This window comes from Phascolarctos cinereus, unplaced genomic scaffold, assembly GCF_003287225.1.
Source record: "Phascolarctos cinereus isolate Bilbo 61053 unplaced genomic scaffold, phaCin_HiC Scaffold_2;HRSCAF=192, whole genome shotgun sequence".
In the NCBI taxonomy this organism is placed as follows: Eukaryota; Metazoa; Chordata; class Mammalia; order Diprotodontia; family Phascolarctidae; genus Phascolarctos; species Phascolarctos cinereus.
Genome location: NW_027555625.1, coordinates 352,520,971 through 352,542,576, shown reverse-complemented (window position 1 = coordinate 352,542,576; position 21,606 = coordinate 352,520,971). Strand labels below are relative to the sequence as shown.

Genomic DNA, 21,606 nt, shown 5'->3' with positions numbered 1-21,606 from the left:
TTCAAAGTTGTTGTCACTACAGAAATTGTTCTCCTGGTTGTGCTCATTTCATTACTTATTAGTTTAAAGAAGTCCTCAAAATTGCTCATTTTTCAAATTATATCAACTTTATGGTATAAATTATTCATCCAGCTCTGCTTACTTTAATTTGCTTCCATTCACGTAAATCTTTCCATGTCTTTTTGAAATCATCTATTTCCTCATTTCTTAGAGCACAACAGTACTCAACTATCAACTATGCTGCAACTCAGGCAACCACTTCTCAATTGTCAGACATCCTCTTAGTTTCCAGGTTTTTTGCCACCACACAAAAAGCTGCTACAAATATTTTTGTACATAAAGGACCTTTTCTTCTTTCTTTGACCTCTTTTCTGCCTAGGTCTAGCAGTGGCTTAAGCTGTTTGGTAAGGTTGCTGTTTTTGTTTTTGTTTTTTTATAATTCCAGATTACTTTCCTTGCTTTCATTTAGCTTCAATTTCCTTTTGTCTACCGATTTTATTTATAGGGGGGAAAATGCCAATATTGATATGGTTCAGTTCCTCTAGTAGAATAACAACTCAATGAAAATGATCTTATATTTAGAGTACAATAATTTCATGTTTCTAGATTTTAAAAAATGTGATTCTTTGTACATTCCACCCCTTTACTGCTACTTGGACACAAATGCTCCAGGTGGAAGGGGACCATGTTAGACTAAGGGATATTTTGCTTTTCTTGTTTATTTCGTGGGTTCTCATGGGCAAATAATTAATCATCTGTTATTCAACATACTGGTCTCATTGTGCTTTGGTAGGTTGGTCTTCTAGTAGTAGACAGTCCATAACTGGGAATGTATTCAGCATCTTCAAATACTTGGGATAACCTCAACACTATGTTGAGGCATTGGAATAGGGAGAAATTATTATTTAAAATAATAACATCTTTTTAAAAAAATAAATCTTTAATAATATCTTTTGCTTTTACTTTTGGATTGGAAAAGATCAGTTTATGTCCCCACCCTAAAAAAAAGGCAATGCCAAAGAGTGTTCAAATTACCAAACAATTGTGCTCATTTCACACACCAACAAGGTTATCCTTAAGCTAGGCTTCAGCAATACGTGAATTGAGAATTACCAGAAGAGCAGACTGGTTTTCAAAGAGGCAGAGGAACAAGAGACCAAATTGCCAACCATTTCTGGATTATAGAGAAAGCGAGGTTGTTCCAGAAAAACGTCTACTTCTGCTTCATTGACTAAAGCACTTGATCAGCAAAGTGTGGCAAGTCCTCAAAGGGATGGGAATACCAGATCATCTTACTTGTCTCCTGAGGAACTTGTGTGCAGTCCAAGAAGCAACAGTTAGAACCAAACACGGAACAACTGATTGGTTGAAGATTAAAAAAGGAGTATTGCGAGGCTGTATATTGTCACCTTATTTATTTAACTTATATGCAAAGGACATCACGTGAAGTGCCAGGCTGGATGAGCAAGCAGAATTAAGGTTACCAGGAGAAATATCAACAATGCTACCACTCTGACAGCAGAAAGAGAAGAATAAAGAAGACTCCTGATGAGGGTAAAAGAAGAGAATGTAAAAGCTGGCTTGAAGCTTAACATCAAAACACCCAAGATCTTGGTAACTGGTCCCATCACTTCCTGGCAAGTAGAGGGGGAAGAAATGTCAGATTTTATATTCTTGGGCTCAAAGATGATTACATTCAGTGACTGCAGCCATGAAATTAAAAGACATTTGCTCCTTTCAAGGAAAGCTATGACAAATCTGGACAGCATACTAAAAAAAAGAGAGATTACCTTGCCAACAAAGGTCCATATAGTTAAAGCTGTGGTTTTTCCAGTAGCAATGTATGGCTGTGAGAGTTGGACTATAAGGAAAGCTCAGGGCACGGAATCGACACTTTTGAATTGTGGTGCTGGGGAAGACTTCCAAGAGTCACTTGGACAGCAAGGAGATCAAATCAGTCAATACTTAAAGAAATTAGTTCACACTATTCCTTGGAAAGAAAAATACTGAAGTTGAAGCTTAAATACTTTGGCCACATAATGAGAAGACAGGACTTATTAGAAAAGACCTTGATGTTGGGGAAGATTGAAGGCAAAAGGAAAAGGGGATGGCAGAGGATGAGATAGATAGATAGTTTCATAGCAGCAACAAACATGAGCTTAGACAGACTTTGGGAGACAGTGGACAGAAGGGCCTGGCGTGCTGTGGTCTATGGGGTCACAAAGAGTTGGGCATGACTGAATGAATGAACAACAACAACAACAAAAATTTCCCCCATATCCCTCCTCTTCTCCCTCCATGTAACAAAGTTCTTTTTCTTTAAGAAAAAGAAAAAATATCAGCAAAACTAATCAATATATCCAAAAAACCTAACTATATATCTATTGTTATATTGATATAACAATATATCTAACTATATCTTTATTATTTTTTCTTTTTTTAATAATTTATTTTAAATTATCAACAATCACTTCAATAAGCTTTTGAGTTTATCAATATTAGTCATCACACAATGTGGCTGTTACTGTGTATAATGTTCTCCTAGTTCTGCTCACTTCACTCAGCATCAGACCATACAAGTCTTTCCAGGTTTTTCTGAAGTCACCTGTTCATCATTTCTTATAGCACAATAGTATTCCATTACATTCATATACCACAACTTAACAATATATCTTTAAAAATCTAACAATAGGTAAAATGTTACACACTCTTAGACACTTCAACACACACATGCACACACACGCACACATGCACATGTACACACACACACACACACACACACACACACACACTCCCCTCTGTAAACATTTTGGTGGCAGTTCTCATATCTCTTCTTTGGGGCCATACTTGTTCTTTGTAATTTGAAAAATTCATTATGAATTGGATGAATTGCCTTTCTGTAATGCTCTGAGGTTTACAAATGCCCGACACCACAACTTAGTGAGTATACAAGGAATCACTCAGGCCTATCTTGTTTCTCACAGGAGCTTCCTTCACTCTTTGAGCCAGGAGGACTTCTCTGCTTTCCTGGTGAGACACTGTCAGTAGCCTAGATGGGGAGCCAAAAGCTGGCCTGGTCCCAAGCCTAATTCCTGGGCTCTGTGCCTGCATGCCAAGGGAGACTGTGGACAGAGTACCCAAAACATAAGTAAACAGACCACTAAAGGCCAGCGCTGACCTTTGAGTCACCTGATGCCCACTGACTCGGTCCCTACCATGGCAACCTTGGATTCTGTGTTTCCCCCAAACAAAGGCAGCCAGTGTATGTTTTGCTGTGCTGGGTGTTTCAGGACTGGGTTTAATCTCTGTGTTGTCAGCATTAGATAACCGTGAGAGTGACAAGGTTAGCTCTCTAAGTGCAATCTCCTCTCAGTATAGAAATCCCTCTGACAAGTCAACTTCTCCTTCATGAACACCCCCAGTGATAAGAGAGCTCACTACCTGTCACGGTATAAGGAGTGGGGGGAAGGGGAACTGGCCAATGAGGGCACAGTCCTTAGAGCATGTGTGTAATATGTTCTATTTGGCACCATCCCATGAGAATGTTTGTTGAACCTGTTTCTGTAACTGGGTGATGGTGTGTAAAGGAGGGACTCTGCCCCTAATTCACAGCATGCCTGGGTATCCCTTGACTGTTTCCTGTAAGCTTACTGAGTGGTGATGGGAAAGCCTGGTAATTGTGTAATTTGTAATTGTGTATACAAAAGGCTCAGCTGAACTGAAGAACCTTCCCTGGTTGGTGGCAAATTAGGCAAGAACTGCTGTATCCCTCAGGGATGGAGAGAGAGGCAACAGGTACTGACCCAAACCATCTTATTATCCCCTACCATGTTGTCTGAATCCATGCTGTTCTAAGGAAGAGGTTCTTAACCTGGAGGCCCAGCCGCTCCTGCTCCCATATAGGAGGAGCACTTTGTAAGAGCACCATAAAAGAAGGACACCATGTCCTTCTAGACCAGGAGTTCTTAACCTGGGGTCCAGGAGCTTATTTTTTAAAAATATACATCTTTTGAAAGCTATTTCCTTCATAAGTTTATTTTATGTAACTAAAAACATTATTTTGAGAAGAGATCCATAGACTTCATCAGAATGCCAGAGGTGTCCATCCCTGCCCTTCTCCTTACCCCACAAAAATAAAAAAAAAAGGTTAAGAACCCCCACTCTAAGGACTGTGGACTCATTGGCCTGTCCTTTACCACAAGAGGGATTCATTCCATTTTGGGATGGCTCTGAGCATTAGGAAATCCTTTCTAATATTTGGGATAAAATTTGCTTCTATTCCTTGTACTTCTGCCCCCAAGGCTCAGTGAGTTTAAGTGTGATCACTCTTCCACATGACAGCCTTTCAGATGATGATCTTGTCTCCTAAGTCTTTTCCTTTTTCTTTCATATTGGGGAATGCCTCCTTAAGTAACGTTGTTGTTATTCAGTTGTATCCAACTCTTTTTTTTTTTTTTGGTGAGACAATCAGGGTTAAGTGACTTGCCCAGGATGACACAGCTAGTAAGTGTCATGTGTCTGAGACTGTATTTGAATTCCCGTCCTCCTGACTCCAAGGCCACCTAGCTGCCCCTGTGTCCAGCTCTTTAGGACCCCATTTGGGATTTTCTTGGCAAAGATACTGAAGTGGTTTGCCATTTCCTTCTCCAGCTCACTTTCTAAATGAGGAAACTGAGGCAAACAGGGTTAAGTGACTTGACCAGGGTCACACAGCTAGTAAGTGCTTGAGGCTAGATGTGAACTCAGGTCTTCCTGATTCCAGGCCTAGCACCTACCTGCCCGTTTAAAGTTGTATCTTTTCCTTTTTTTCCCTATTATATCCATTTCTGAATATATCCCTCCTCATCCCTTACCCAGTAACAAAGAATTTAAAGGGAAGAGGAAAAACAGTTTGTCAAAACCAACCAGAAAAGCTGCTTATCAATTATGTGTGAAACATATGCAATGTTCTCCCCCTCCCCACCTCTGTATTGAAGGTACATCCTCTCAACTTTTCTCTGCGTCCAAACTTAATCATTATAGTTACACAGCATTCCGTTGTGTTGTTCTTTATGTCTACAAAGGCATCATCTACATTGTCTAACTAGTTCTATTTTACTCTGCATCAGTTCATGTGAGACTTGCCATGTTATTCTGGATTTTTCATATTGATCTTTCCTTGGGGCAGAGTAGTATTGATTATATTCCTATTCCATGATTTGTTTCGTCATTCTCTAGTCAATGGCTCTACTTTATTTCCAGTTCTTTGCTACCACAAAAAGTGTTACAATGAGGGACAGCTAGGTGGCACAGTGGAGAGAGCCCTGGAGTCAGGAGGACCTGAGTTCAAATCTCAGCCTTAGACACTTACTAGCTGTGTAACCCTGGGCAAGTCACTTAACCTTGATTGTCTCCAAAAAAATAAGTGTTGAAACGAATATTTTGCCATATGTGGAACCTTTCTTTCTGTCTTTGGCCTCCTTGGGTCAAATGCTTGGTAGTGAGATCTTCTTCTAAAACTGTTCAAGGAGGCAGCACGGTACAGTGGAAAGAATACTAGATTTAGAGTCAAATGACCTACGTTCAAATCCCAGCTCTAATATTTAGAAGTTGTGTGACCTCTTAGCTTCTCAGGGCTGTTTCTTCATCTGTTAAAGGAGAGTATTGGATCTATGATCATAAGCGTAAGCTCCCTCTCAATATTATAGCTTAAGAACACAGGGAGAAGAGACAGGAGAAGGAGAAGGGGACAGAGAAAATGTAGAGATAATCAGTCAATCAATAAGCATTTATTAAGTACCTACTATGTGCAAAAGATAGTCCCTGCCCTCAAGGAGTTCACAGTCTAAAGAGGGAGACAGCATACAAATAAACTATATACAGGATAAATAGGAAATGATCCTAGAGAGAGGGCACTAGAATTAAGAGGGATTGGAGGGGCAGCTAGATGGCACAGTGGATAGAGCTCTGGCCTTGGAGTCAGGAGGACCTGAGTTCAAATCCAGCCTCTGACACTTGACACTTACTAGCTGTGTGACCCTGGGCAAGTCACTTAACCTCGACTGCCTCACCAAAAAGCAATAAAAAAGGGGGGATTGGAAAAGGCTTTCTCATAGAAGATGGGATTTTAGCTGTGACTAAAGGAAGCCAGAGAAGCTAGAAGGCAGAGATGAGGAGGGAGAGCCTTCCAGGCATGAGGGACAGCCAGAGAAAACACCCAGAGCCAAGAAATGGAGTGTCTTGTTCAAGGACCAGCAAAGAGGCCACTTAAGAGAATAGGATAGGAAATAAAGTGTGAGAAAACTGGAATGATAGGGAAGGACGAGGTTAGAAAGGGCTTTGAATGCCAAACAGAAGGTTCTGTATTCCATCCCGGAGGAAACAGGGAGCTACTACAGTTTACTGAGTAGGGGCATGACATGGTCAGAGCGGCACTTCAGGAAAATCATTTTGGTGGCTGAATGAAGGATGAACTGAAGTGGGGAGGCTTTGCAGGCAGGCAGAACCACCAAGAGAGGATGAAGGAAGACACAAGAGCCTGGGATGGAGCATCTTGGGCAAGAAACCTTAGTCACTCTTGACTCTTCTTTCTCCTTTCTCCCCTCTAGCAAGTCGATCTACTGAATCTTCTTGTTCTTCCTTTTAAAAATGTGTCCCCCATTCACACCCCCATGACCAAGGCCTAAACTCTAGTTTAGCTTCTCATCACCTTTGGCCTGAACTAGTGCATTCATAGCCTCTAACTGGCTTCCAACTCATCCTCTGTACACGCTAGTTATCTTCTTAATGCACAGATCCCATCACATAACTCCTTGGCTTCCACGGCTTCTAAGTGTATTGCCAAAGAGTATAGATCCCATATACTAGAATTAAGGGCGCTCTACAGTCTAAACCCAAGTCATCTTTCCAGCTTAATCTCTAACAACTCCCATTCTGCTCCAGGCAGAACAATCTCATTAGTGAATCAACGCCTTGTTAATTAGCCTTTGCTCACGTGGTGTCCCCTGCATGAAAGTCTCCCCTTTCTGTCTTCCCCCCGTCCAGATTTCTTCATCTAATCCAAGGCAAGGCTTATGTTCTGAGCAGAACACTAGACCTCTGTCTTGTCTTGTTCTCTGACTCTTTTATGTATGTGAGTCCCATCTCCCCCCATAGCCAACAGACTGGGAGCTTCCTGAGGGTGAGGAATGAGCTGGATCTATTCCTCTTCTTTCTTCTCTTCCTCAAAAACTATAAGCTCGCTGAGGGCAGGTGCTAATATTATTCCTCCTCTTTTTCTCCCCAGACTTCGTGCTCCCCAAGTGAAGATCTCAGGTTTCCTTCTCTATTTGAATGGATCCTGGGTGGTCCATTGATTGACTGGCTAACAGAGAGAGGGAGCCCCAAGATTGACCTCTGAGGCCCAGGCCTTGTCTGGCTCCTATGGATTATGGAATCCTAATGCTCCTATAGACACAGGCACCTACAAGGCCAGTGCAGGAATCTTATGCTTTTACCCTCTCTGGGTATCCTGAAGGAAGTTCCAGGGAGACCTGAGAGAATGGTCTGCATTGTTTCCCTTTGGACGTTGTCCCTCTGTCTGCCTTCTTCCTCAGCTGTCAGGGCAGATGTGCTAGAATGAGGCTATTACCAGTTTATAATTAGGTTTGCAGACTCAGTCTTGAAAAGGTTCGATCACCACCTGAGACCTAAACCTGCCATCCAATGAAAATTCAGAACACCAAATTTTGTTTGTTAGCGGTCACAGGGAACAAGCCCTAACCTGGGCTACAGAGGTAGGTGGAGAGTAGGGAGGTACACACATTTGTGAGAAGACGGGAATCAAAGGACTAGATACAGGGCCCACTCTTAGTAAACTCACAATCCAGTTGCACAGCATATTATAAGCCAATGATAATAGCAGACAGGTAAATAGCACTTTTAAGGTTTATAGGCATTTAACCTGTATTATCTCATTTGATCTCCCATGATGTAGGCACTATAGCTATGATTATCTGGGTCTTACAGATGGAAACTGAGCCTCAGAGCAGCTGACTTACCCAAGGTTATAATCAAAACACAAACATTTGAGAAATTAAATGCTTCAAGTAAATACAATATTTACGTCAATATGTGAATGGAATCATGATTTCTTCATTCCTTCTCCCATCTTCCCTATTTCTGCTGAGGGCCTAGCTGTCCTCCCAATGATCACAGCTTTAGAACCTCCACCTTAAGAACTCTTGACCCTTCCTTCTTCCTCATCCCCCTCATCCAATAAGGCTGCCTCCACAACAGTTCTCCCCCTGGTCCCCTTCTCTCTACTCCCAGAGCCACTCTAGTTTAGACCCTGGTCACCTTGACAATACCTTTTACGCCACGTCTTATGCAGACAATATCAGTGGTCAAGTGTTTCAACCTACTTACATACAGCATAACTCTTCCAGTGAGTTGTTACCACAGCTCAATCTAATCCTGGTCTTAGTCATAGACTTTTAATAGAAACCTCCTTTCTAAGTCATCCTCTATCTCCTTTGAAGCTCCCTCCAGAAACTGGAAAAGAGCTTTAACAGCCCAGAGGTCCTTAACTTTTTTTATGTGTCTTGGACCTCTACGGCACTCTAGTGAAGCCCAGAACAGTATCTCCTCTGAATAATGTTTCTAAAATCCCAGTCGGTCAATAAGCGTTTAAGAGGAAGCTAGTTGGCTCAGTGGATGGAGCACTGGGCCTAGAGTCAGGAAGGCTTGAGTTCAAATGTGACCTCAAACACTTCCTAGCTGTGTGACCCTGAACAAGTCACTTAACCTCTGTTTGTCTTAATCCACTGGAAAAGGGAATGGCAAACCACTCCAGTGTCTTTGCCAGGAAAACCCCATGGATCGCATTGGTGTGACCAGAGGGTCATGAAGAATCAGGCACAACTAAACAACGTGTACCAGACACTGTGCTAAGCACTAGGGATACAAAGAAAGGCAAAAACCAGTCCTGCTCTCATGGTGTTCACATGGAGTTGTGTCATGCAAACAACTATGTGCAGACAGCTAAAATTAAAGATAATCACTAGAGGAAAGGCTGTGTAGCACTAAGGGGGATCAGGAAAGGCTTCTTAAAGAAGGGAGGCCTTTAGCTGAGACTTGAAGGAAGCCAGGAAAGGTAGGAGGTGAAGAGGAGGAGGAGGAGGAACATTGCAGGCATGAGGCACAGCTGGTGAAAATGCTGAGTCAGGAGATGGAGTGTGGTGTATGAGGAAAAGCAAGGAGACCAATGCCATTGGGTCAAAGGGTACATGGAGGGATACAAGGTGCTATGAAGACTGTTATTATCCCCATCTCACAGATGAAGAAACTAAGACTCAGTGTGGCTGGATGTATGAAATAAAATGCATAGAATTACAAAGGAAACCAGTTCCATTGAAATATAATTATATACTTTATACTTGTATGTATATATGCATATATACATACATACATATATAAAATATATAATTATATTTCAATATATAGCCGTATATGCGTATATGTATATCTAGATATACACATACACATGTAGACATACACATGTGTATATGTGCATCTATCTATATCTATCTATACTTATGTATATCTATATATCTATATCTATCTATATATCTATACCTGTGTGTATCTATCTATACCTATGTATATTTATAGCTATCTATATATCTATTTATATCCATATGTCTATCTATACCTAGATATCTACATCTATCTATACCTATACATATATCAATCTATATATACACATGTGCATGTGTATACATACATATATATAATATATATAATTTATATATCTATATATGTATTTATATCCATATATCTATCTATACCTAGATATCTACATCTATCTATACCTATACATATATCAATCTATATACACACATGTGCATGTGTATACATACATATATATAATATATATAATTTATATATCTATATATATGTATTTATATCCATATATCTATCTATACCTAGATATCTACATCTATCTATACCTATACATATATCAATCTATATACACACATGTGCATGTGTATACATGCATACATACATACATACATATACATATACATACACACACACATATATATGTGTATACACACACACACACACACACACACACACACACACATATATGCGCTAAGTTCACGACCCCAGGTTAAGAAATTCTGCTTTAGATCTTCCGGCCAGCTTGGTATCAAAAGCCTTTGCAGCCATGACAGTGAATCTTCCATTTTACTAGCACATATAATCAAAGGACCCTTGTAGTTTTTCACAAATGCGGCCTCTAGGTGCTTCAGGAATCCTTTCTCTGATTTCCCTCTTTCATACTCCAATGTTGAAGTCACTCCCCACAGATTTCAGTTCCCTTAGAAAACCCATTTTATTCCATGCAGCAGAAACATAAAGAAGAGACAGAAAAGTTTCACAGGGTATCTGCAATGAGAGCACAAAAGCCCCCTTCATTAAATTATCCCCTAGCATGTAATTATGCACTTGATTACATACTGCATTATTCTCTGATTTTAGTCCTTGCTTTTCCACTAGACAGTTGTGTGAACTTGTGCAAATCACTTCTCTTTTCTAAGCCTCAATTTCCCCTTTTGTAAAATGACAAGGTTGCACTAGATCATTTCTAACGTCCAATTCTAGTTCTGCCACTCTGTGGTCTACGAGTAGGAAAGCTTAGGTTCTAGTGGCTCTGTCTTCTTGCTGGCCCTATGACCATGGGCAAGCACCTTCCTCTAGCTCTGGGCCTGGGTTCTCACTTCTGTAAAAGAGAAAGTTGGACCGGAGAGTCTGTAACGTCCCTTCCAACCTCAAAAACCTATGACTCAGAACTGCACCTATATTTGTGACCCATACATGGTTATTATATCGTCATTCAGTCGTGTTCCACTCTTCATGCCCCCGTGGACAGACAGCGCAAATAGCATGGCAGTACTATCCATGGGGTTTTCTTGGCAATGATACCGGAGTGGGTTGCCATTTCCTTCTCCAGTGGATAAGGCAAACACAGGTTAAGTGACTTGTCCGCCTAGCACTCTATCCATTGAGCCATCTAACTTGCCTGTGTGTGTATGTGTGTGTGTGTGTGTGTGTGTGTGTACACACACACACACACACACACACGCATACATATATACACATACACACACATGTATACATCTATAACACATATATATGTATGTATATATGTATGTATATATGTATGCATGCGTGTGTGTGTGTGTGTATATAATATATAAAATATACATATACACACATATATACAGTCCTGGAAACTGGTATTGATAGACAGGTAACTAAGCTCTAAGATCATTAGGCTGGTTGGGGGGATGGAGGGAGGAGGCCATTCCAAGCTTCAGTAGTCTTGATTCAGGAAGGTCATAAAGACACATTGGAAAAAGTTCTGCTGACCACAGAATCACAGAATTTCAGAGTCAGAAGGAAAGAATCTCAGATGTTACAGAGAACAGGACAGAGAACAGGAACCCTCTCTACAATAGCTAGAACAGGTGCTTCTGCTAGAAGGGGAAGCTCACTACCTATCATGACAATTCCAGTCTGGGACAGCTGTGATTGTTAGGAAGTGTTTCCTTATACTGAGTCACATCCTCAGCTCATTCAGTTCTAAGCCATGCAGGAAATCTGACTCTTTTCTCCATACAGATAAAGGGTTGTGAAGGATGAAGGACAGGGAGGGGTTGTTCGCAAGGGCTGTAGGAGGTGGGTAGCTAGGTGGTGCAGTGGATAGAGCACTAGCCCTGAAGTCAAGATGAACCTGAGTTCAAATCTGACCTCAGATACTTTACTAACTGTGTGACCCTGGGCAAGTCACTTAACCCCAATAGCCTTATTAAGAAAAAAAAAAGACCTGCAGGAGGATAGAGAGGATGCTTAGGCTATGAGCAGAGTCCAGGAGGGAGGTGTGGAAGGAGCTAGGATTCCCTGAGGTTGTAGGGAGGGGCTATAATAACAGTAGTTCATATTACTTTTATTCTATGCACAAGAGAGGTTAGGTGACATGCCCAATGTTAGGGTCCAAATTCAGTGCTTACCATTATACTACATTGCCTCACAATGAGAATATCTTGGGGACATAATATAGACACATTAAGGAACCAGAATGACATCTTTTATTTGATTATCATTTTTTACACTTTTCAAAATACTTTAATGTGAGGCAGCTAGATGGCACAGTGGATAGAGCACTAGGCCTGAAGCCAGGATAAACCTGAGTTCAAATCTAGCCTTAGACACTTACTAGCTATGCGACTCTAGGCAAGTCCTTTAACTTCTGTTTGCCTCAGTTTCCTCAACTGTTAAAATGGGGATAATAACAGTACCTACCTGGCAGGGTGGTTGTGTGGATCAAGTGAGATAATACTTGTAAAATGCTTAGCACAGTGCCTGGCACATGGTAGATAATATATATATGGGGGAGGGGGACGAGGCAGTGGAGTTAAGTGACTTGCCCAGGGTCACACAGCTAGTAAGGGTCAAGTGTCTGAGGCCGGATTTGAACTCAGGTTTTCCTGACTCCAGGACCAGTGCTCTATCCACTGAGCAACCTAGCTGCCCCAGTAGATACTATATTAATGCTTATTTCCTTCCCTTCGTTATTTTATTTGATCCTCACCTGATGGAAACAAGGACAGGGATTATTATCTCTCTAGTCACCAAGGAGAAAACTGCATCCCAGAGAAAAGGGACTTTCATTAGGTCTCACCATCAGCGACAGCCAGGATATGAACCAAGATCTTTGGATTCCAAGTCCAGGGACCATTCCATGAGGCAGACCATTTTAAAGACTGAATCCAGCATTCCCAAAGTTTCTAGACACCCAGTTTATGTGTAATGCTGTCCAGCTGCAAGGACCAACAGATGGATAAGGGAGCCTTGGAGCATCCTTCCTTCCAAAAATGCCCTTTCTGCATCTGGCTCCTGATGGGCAAGCAGACTGTGGGTACTGTGGCTGGCCATATGCCACACATCTGTGAGGCCCTCACTATTAATCACTAAAAGGATCACAGGAGTATTTAACACTTGCTTGTGTTTCCATCTAGCTGTGCCCCTGCCTAGGCTCTTATGGTATCTGGTGGGCTCAGGGTCTGGGTCATCACAGCAATGGAAGCCCCAGACTCAGGGCCTGTAGGATGAGGGGTCCCTACTAGCCAAACAGGCAGGCTTTGGTGATAATTCCCAACACTGATATAAGCACTTCGAACTTTTAAAAACACTTTCACCTCCACTATTTTATTTGGACTTCATAATAACCTTTTGAAGGTGGCTGGGCAGAAATTATTATAACTAATTGGAGGCAGCTAGGTACAGCAGTGGAAACAGAGTGCTGGGCCCAGAGTCAGGAAGATTTGACTTCAAATCCAGCCTGTGTGACCTGGGCAAATCATTTAACCTCTGTTTGCCTTAGTTGCCTCAACTATAACAACGGGGTAATGATAACACCTATCTCCTAGAGATGTTGTGAGGATCAAAAGAGACAATGCCTAACATATACAAGTGCTACATAAATGTGAGCTATCAGGAAAACTCATCTTTGGTGAGTTCAAATTCAGCTCCAAACTTATTATTATTATTAATAATTATAATCAGTTATATATTTAATACCATATCAAAATATAATTATAATTATAAATAATATAAAACAAAAATATTTCTTCTTTATTCTTTAAAGGAAGATGGGGCATATTAATATTGTTATTATTAGCTATGTGACCCTAGGCAAGTCACTTAACCCTATTTGCCTCAGTTTTCTCATGTGTAAATTGAGCTGGAGAAGGAAACGGCAAACCACACTAGTATCTTTGCCAGGAAAACCCCAAATGGGATCACAAAGAGTCAGACATGAGGGAAACTACCGAACAACAACAAAAACTTGACATATAAAGAAATTGAGACCTAGAGAATTGAAGAGACTTACCCAAGGTCATACAGCAAATGAGTAGCAGAGTAGGAACTCAGACCCAGGCCTACTGAATCCTAGACCCATGGTCTTCCCATAGATCTTGCTGCCTCCAACTGTAGTCAATAACTCAGCTACCTATTTTGTACATTATCTGGGGCACATTGTAAAATACCCTCTCGATTTCCCCATCCCTGCTTTTCCTGCTGTCCATTGAAAGTGAGCCCATAGGAAGCAAATAGTTTTGTGCAGTGGAAAGAGTAGAGCCAGGGAAACTGGATTCCAGTCCTAATTCTGTCTTTACTATGACCTTTCAATGCCTTTTTTCCCTTTCCTGAGTCTTGGTTTTTTCATCTGGAATACAAAAGGACTGGACTAACTAATCCCTCAGCTCCCTCCCAACTCAGACCTTTTTTGTTCTCTGTTCTAAGGTGCTTTCCAGTTCTGACATTCTGTTCTAAATGAGATTCCCTCACAATCCTAGACCAATTTAGAGAGTACAAAGCACCCATCTGCTGTCTCTTTAGAGTCTCTCAGCAGCCCAGAGAGAGAGGCAGGGCAAGGATTTATGCAGACCAGGAAGTTAAGGATCAGAAAGGGCAAGTGATTTGCCTAAAATCACAGTCAGTGACAAGGTTATACTATAACCCAGATGTTCTGGCCTCTGGTCCAAGGGTCTTTGTCCTAGAAATGGTTTGAGCCAGAGAAATAAGAAAGGCAAAAACCAACTAAATTGTGGTCAAAATTAATCCTATCCTGCACCCTGAGAAGCTGGACTGTGCATTTTTTTTTCTTTATTCTTTAAAGGAAGATGGGGCGTAGGTTTCCAGAAGGGCTCAGGAAGGCACATGAAATGAAAAGCAATATAAGGGACTTTGATTATTCACACACCCTATCAATACCCTTCTCTGCCCCCCCCCAAAAACCCAACAACTAAATAGCCACGTTTCCTTGGGAAGTTGCCTGTGGGACATAATGGAATAGGAGAAAATGGGCTGCCATTTATTGTTTCCCTGACTGGGCTGACAGAGCTAGGGTCAAGGTTCATTCTGAGGACAGGGTCAGGACTCAGGCTGGGACTAGGGTTGAAACTCTCTGGAGCCAGGGTCAAGGTTTAGCCTGTGGCCAGCGGGAGCAGTAACTCTCTATGCACAGCTAACTAGCCCTGTAAGAACTGACTCCCTTTCCCCAAGTGTTGAGTTCGATGGCCCAAAAGATGCCATTTTAAATAACTCAATATTCAGCCAGGCCAAGGCCTGGATAGAGTGATGTGACTGAGGGATGAGAGTATATAGGTTTGGCCCCAGGGCTAGGGGCTCAGCCAAGTCTTCCCAAGACCCTTCACTCTCTGATGAATTATTTTCCTTTCCAGGGAGGAAATAATGCTGGCCACACTGTGGTGGTTGATGGTAAAGAGTTCGATTTCCACCTGCTGCCCAGTGGCATCATCAACACCAAGGCTGTGTCCTTCATTGGTAAGCAGACTATCCTATGCAACCTCCACTGTTATGCCTTCCAAAGATTTAATTTTTTTTCACTTAACTAAAATCTGTTTTCTCTCCCTGCCACTTTTCCCCCTTCTCATCACTGCGGAGTGGGATGGGTGGTGGGGAACCATGTAACAAATGTGCATAATCAAGTAAAACAAATTTCTCCATTGTCCATGTGAGAGAGAGAGAGAGAGAGAGAGAGAGAGAGAGAGAGAGAGAGAGAGAGAGATCACAGGTCCTCTGGAATCATTGTTGTTCTTGGGGCAGCTAGGTGGCACAGTGGATAGAGCTCTGGCCTTGAAGTCAGGAGGACATGAGTTCAAATCCAGTCTCAGACACATGACACTTACTAGCTGTGTGACCCTGGGCAAGTCACTTAACCCCGATTGCCTCACCATAACACAAAAAAAAAACCTTAAAATGACCAGAGTTCTTAAGTCTTTCAAAGGTCTTTGTCTTAACAATGTTGATATTCACCACCCCTTAGCTTACTAGCTTAGTAACCTTGGACAGCTCCCTCTCCCTCTCTCAGAATCCCAGAATCTCACAGTTGGAAGGGACTTCTGAGGCCATCTATCCCAATCTGTGCCTAATCAAGAATTCCCCCTTACCACATCACCAACAGGGGGTGGAGCAGTCTTCACTCAAATGAGTTAATGTGTAAAGTATTTTGTAAACCTTAAAGTGCCATTTAAATATAAATATAAATGTTAGCTATTATTATTGTTGTTATTATTATTATTATTATTATTATTATTATTATTATTCACTTAAGGACTTTCAGTGATGGAGAATGCACTCCCTCCTCTTGAGGCAACCTTAAGGACAGCTCTGAAGCTTTTCCCTACGTCCAAACAATCTGCCTACTAAATTTGGCCCTCTGGGACCAAGCAGCACAATTTCAGTCCTTCTGCATCAAACATCTGGAGCCTAAGGCAGCTCTGGACTCACACAGACCCCAGGTTCTATCTTGGAGACTTCTCATTAACTAATAACTCTCGCTCCCACCCAAATGCTTCTTGGCATTTCTGGCATGGGTAACTTGTATCTAAGTTATTGGGTCCATGCTTGCTGGACACCAAGGCCACCACTCAGTTTAGAAGTGTGCACTATTTATTCAGGACAGAAATGGAAAACAAAGCCACAAAGCAGTCACTCCCCATACTCCCAGGGACTCTAGTCTTATTCCCCTTCTCCTGATTCTTTTTCTATCCCAGGGTCTTAATGCCTTCCAAAAACACACAGTCCTAGACAAAGTCCATAATCTCTATGGCTGAAATGAGGAGCTGAGGACTCCGGCAAGGACAGAATTTGCATCTCTCTCCATTCCTCGTTGGGTCCTGCCAAGCTCTGCGGCTTCTTACAGCCAGAATGCCTCCTCTCCCTGCTCTGTTTATCTCATTAACTCTCTATGGGTGGCCTGGGAGCTAAAGCTACCACATTCCTCTGGTTTTCTTGGATGCCACCGTTGTTTTTCCCTCCCTCCACTTTGGATCCTCCTCAGCACCAGAAATCTCCTTCTTTCTCCCCACCAATCAGTGCCAACCTCCAGGTTGCCTGGACTCCTGAGGAAATTAATCCCTGCTCTTCTCCAATCAGTACCATGCTCTTGAAGCTGGAAATTTATGAGAAATGTATTCTTCCCCAACCATTACCACATTGTCTCCCTCCTCTGCACCTGTGCAAATACAAAGAAAAGCAGAAAAAGAAAGAAGGTAGAGGTGTTTCTGAGACAGTTGTTGTATTTGATGATAACTATCACCTACCTCCTCCCTTTGCCAGACCAACCATCCCCAGTTTCTTTGACTGATCCTCATATAGTTTGATCTTCTGGGTTTTTTATCATCCAGATCACTCTCCTCTGAACACTTTCTAACTAATCAATGTCCTTCCTTAAATATGGTGCCCAGAACTGAACACAGCGCTCCAGGTGTAATCTGCCCAGCACAGAGCGTAATGGGACTATCACCTCCACCTCTCCTTTAATGCAGCCCAAATGAGCTTTTCTTTTCTTTTCTTTTCTTTTTTTGCTAGTGTAGAACTGTTGATCCCTTAAGTTTGTGACCCATTAAAAGCACAGATCTTTTTGACATAAACTCGTATCTAGACAAACTTCTCACACTCTGTACTTGGGAAAGTAATTTTTTTTATCCCTATTAGATTTTATGTGATTAGATAGTCTAGTTTGTTGAGATCTAATCCAGATTTTATTTTATCCAAACAATTTGCCTATCACTATCAGCCTTCTGTCATCTGCAAATTTTATCAGTATCCACATCATGGATAAAATGTCAGACAGAAAAGATCTAAGCACAGATCCCTGAGGCACTGCCCTCTAAGATAATAATGAACATTGCATCCATTACTTCAGTTCCAAATCCATGCCACTATTATCTTGCCTGCATCTCTCCAGTTCTTCCACAATGACTTAATGAGCGACTTGGTTTAATGCTTTGCTAAAATCTAGGTAAATTATACATACAGTCAAATAACTCTGCTGATAAAGGAAATGAAGTCAATTTGGCATGATGAACCATGCTTGCTCTTTGTGATCATCTCTTTCTTTTCTAGATCTTCACTAGAATCTCTTTATTTCTTTTTTTTTTTAGGTAATTGGGGTTAAGTGACTTGCCCAGGGTCACACAGCTAGTGTCAAGTGTTTTAGTCTGATGCCGGATTTGAACTCAGGTCCTCCTGACTTCAGGGCCAGTGCTCTATCCACTGCACCACCTAGCTGCCCCCACTAAAATCTCTTTAAAAATATACTCTATAATTTTACAAAAAATACCATTCAGGCTCACAAGGCTATAGATTACAGTCTCCATTTTCTTTCCTGTTTTGACAATGGAGACACACTCTTTTTCTTGTCTACGTCTGATCTTTCTTCTTTCCTTCTTTCCTCCCTACTTTCCTTTCTCCCTCTTCTCTTTCCTTCTTTTTTTCTTCCTTCCTCCCTCCCTCCCGTCCTTTCTTTCTTCTTTCCTTCAGTCTCTGCTGTCCAGGATCTTTCAAAGATCATTAGTGACTTACTAATCATAGGGACCGGTCTGAACTTAACAAGAGTAACTAAGAATTCTCTTATTTCTTACTACTGTTGGTTTTTAATTTCACATCAGATATTTTTATTCTCTCCTTTCTAGTACAAGGGCCTTCTTTGATTCTCCCCACCCCCTCACCCCAATATCACTAAAAATGTAACAAAACAAATCACCTTTTTGTTATCCTTTAGATAGGTGGTCTCTCAAGTAAGGCTGGGAGGCCTGGGAGGCTATACCCTAAAATGTGTGAACAACCAATCAGAAAGCACCATCCCTATGACAGCCAATCATGTACTTGTCTTCAACACAAGTACACAACTCCGTTCATTTATTACAGTCCAATACTTCTCCATTCTTCCTCTTCCCACCACTGGCTAGAGACCTGTAGCAGCTGTGCAGGCAAAATCCATCCCCCCACCACCACCACCTACATCCCCACAGCCTGCCCCCTTTCCCCTCCCATCAGACCATGGCTGCCAAGGTGCCCCACAATGGACAGGTTTTGCTTTCCATGGCAATGGCCAAGCCTCACAGCCCCACTTGTAGGAGGAAAGAGTAAAACGGATAATCAAACATAGATGAGTTTGGAGGTGCATTGCACAGTAGATAGAGCACCAAACCTGGAGTCAGGAAGATCCCAGTTCCCTGGGCAAGTTGCTTAACCTCAGTTTCCACATCTGTAAAATGGGGTAATTGTACCTATCTCATTGCATTATTGTGATGATGAGATATTTGTAAAGCACTTTACAAACCTTAAAGCCCCTTATAAAACGCTAGCTGTATGTACTGTTGTTCTTGTTTTTCAGTCGTGTTTCACTCTTTGTGACCCCATTTGGGGTTTTCTCAGCAAAGATACTTTTCTTTCTCCAGCTCATTTTACAGATGAGAAAACTGAGGCAAACAGGGTTAAGTGACTTGCCCAGGGTCACACAGCTATTAAGTATCTGAGACTGGATTTGAACTCAGAAGATAGTCTTCCTGACTCCAGGCCTGGCACTCTATCCACTGTGCCACCTAGCTGTGTGTACAGAGGGTCTCAAAAGTCTTAGGGAAGTTTTAAGCTTGAATAGTTTTAAAATATTAGCTAAGACTTTGAGGACACCCTGTGTTATCACTGACTCTTTATTCAACTGAAAGTGCTTTCTTCGAAGTTACCAACGACAATTACCAAATCTGACAGTCTTCTATCAATCCACAACCTTCTTGACCTCTGAAGCATTTGACACTGCTTACCATCTTTTCTGCTAGAGGCAGAAAATGTGTATCACCTATCGAAAACTCTCATATTATCACACTTAAAAACCTCAGACAAAATTTTTTAACGTTTAAAAATCTTTCAAATGAAGGATTTCAGTGGATTTTGAACTCGTACATACATATACATATACATATACATATACATATATACACATACACATACACACATACACATACACATACACATACATTTACATGTACATGTACACACACATATACATACACATACACATACATGTACATGTACGTATACATTTACATGTACGTGTACATATACATACACATACACACATACACATACACATACATATATACATACATATACACTTACATGTACATTTACGTATATGTATACATTTACATATATGTATACGTATACATATACATATGTACATAGTACAGCACCTTCCAATAATTTGCAAGAACAACTGCTTGATTTTAAAGATGGAAACTTACCAGTTGAATTTAATAAGAAATCTGTGAATAACTGGTAGATGGGATCAAAAAATGAGTATCATGATTTAATAAGCTACCCAATGATGTATTTCTTTCATTTGGATCAATGTATCTTTGTAAGGTATCTTTTTCAGCTACAGCATGTATTGAAATAAAGTGAACTTAGAACTAGACCTCTGAATTGCCATTATAGAAAAGTATTTAAAATAATGAAGCATATACTCTCTCATTGTTCTCATTTAAAATGTCATTATTAATAATATTTTAGAGAAAAATATTTTTGCATTATTAATAAGTGGCAGCTAGGTGGCACAGTGAATAGAGCGCTGGGCCTAGAGTCAGGAAGATTCATCTTCCTGAGTTCAAATCTGGCCTCAGACAGTTAGGAACTGTGTGACCCTGGGTAAGTCACTTAACTTTGCCTGTTTCCATATCTATAAAATGAGCTGGAGAAGGAAATGGCAGAACTTTTCCAAGAAAACCCAAATGGGGTCCCAAAGAATCAGACACTACTGCAAAATGACTGAACATGAACCATTAACAAGTAAATATTATTTTCAAGATATTGTTTCATCTTTATCTCATCATTTCTAATGTTTATTTTCATGTGGTTTATAATATACATTAGTGCAATAGTACATATGTATAACTTATAAATAAGTAAATATATATATGGTTTTGTTTGTTTTGTTTTAGGTAATGGGGTTAAGTGACTTGCCCAGGGTTACACAGCTAGTAAGTGTTATGTGTCTGAGGCTGGATTTGAACTCAGGTTTTCCTGAATCCAGGGCTGGTGCTCTATCCACTGCGCCACCCAGCTGCCCTGTAAATATATATATATATATATATATATATATATATATATATATATATATATATGTTAAATGCTCAAAAAAAATTTTTTTTACTGATAAGAGCATGTAATGAAAAGAGTTAGGAGACCACATACGTAGCAATTTAATGTTTACAAAGCATTTTACATTCATTATCTTATTTGCACTTCACAATAACCCTGACAGACAGGTAGTAGTAGTAATAATAACAATAATAATAACTAACACTATGACCAGTATCATCATCCCAGTTTCACACATGAGGAAACTGAAGCTTTAGACTATTCATTCCTTCTCCTAACTTCTCTTTGTATCTTCAGAATTTCATCCTTGGGGGCTTCTGAGAGCCTGGGGATGGATTTTTCTGAAGGATTTTAGGCCATTCTGACTTACTTTACCCTTTCTATGAAACTTTTAAAATCTGCTCTCCCAAAATATAGAGTGCATGTTAAACTATGCCTAACCTTCTTCTCTTCAATCACACATGCTAAGGTGAAGTGATCACTTTCTTTTTCAGGTTTTATTAATTTTTTATTTTTCTGGATGCCTTCTTCCCCCTGGTTGACTAGCAAAACAAGTTCTCACATTGGCAGTATCCAAAAACGTGTCTCATTCTGAATCCATCTCCCCTC

General features: G+C 40.8%; 1 protein-coding gene across 1 annotated transcript in view; it reads left to right on the top strand.

Annotated features, from left to right (window-relative positions):
- Positions 1 to 21,606, top strand: part of ADSS1 (adenylosuccinate synthase 1) — an 89,957-nt gene that overhangs the window by 20,880 nt on the left and 47,471 nt on the right. The window contains 1 exon segment of the mRNA XM_020979480.2: positions 15,273 to 15,375. Coding sequence (XP_020835139.1) covers positions 15,273 to 15,375 — 103 coding nt within the window.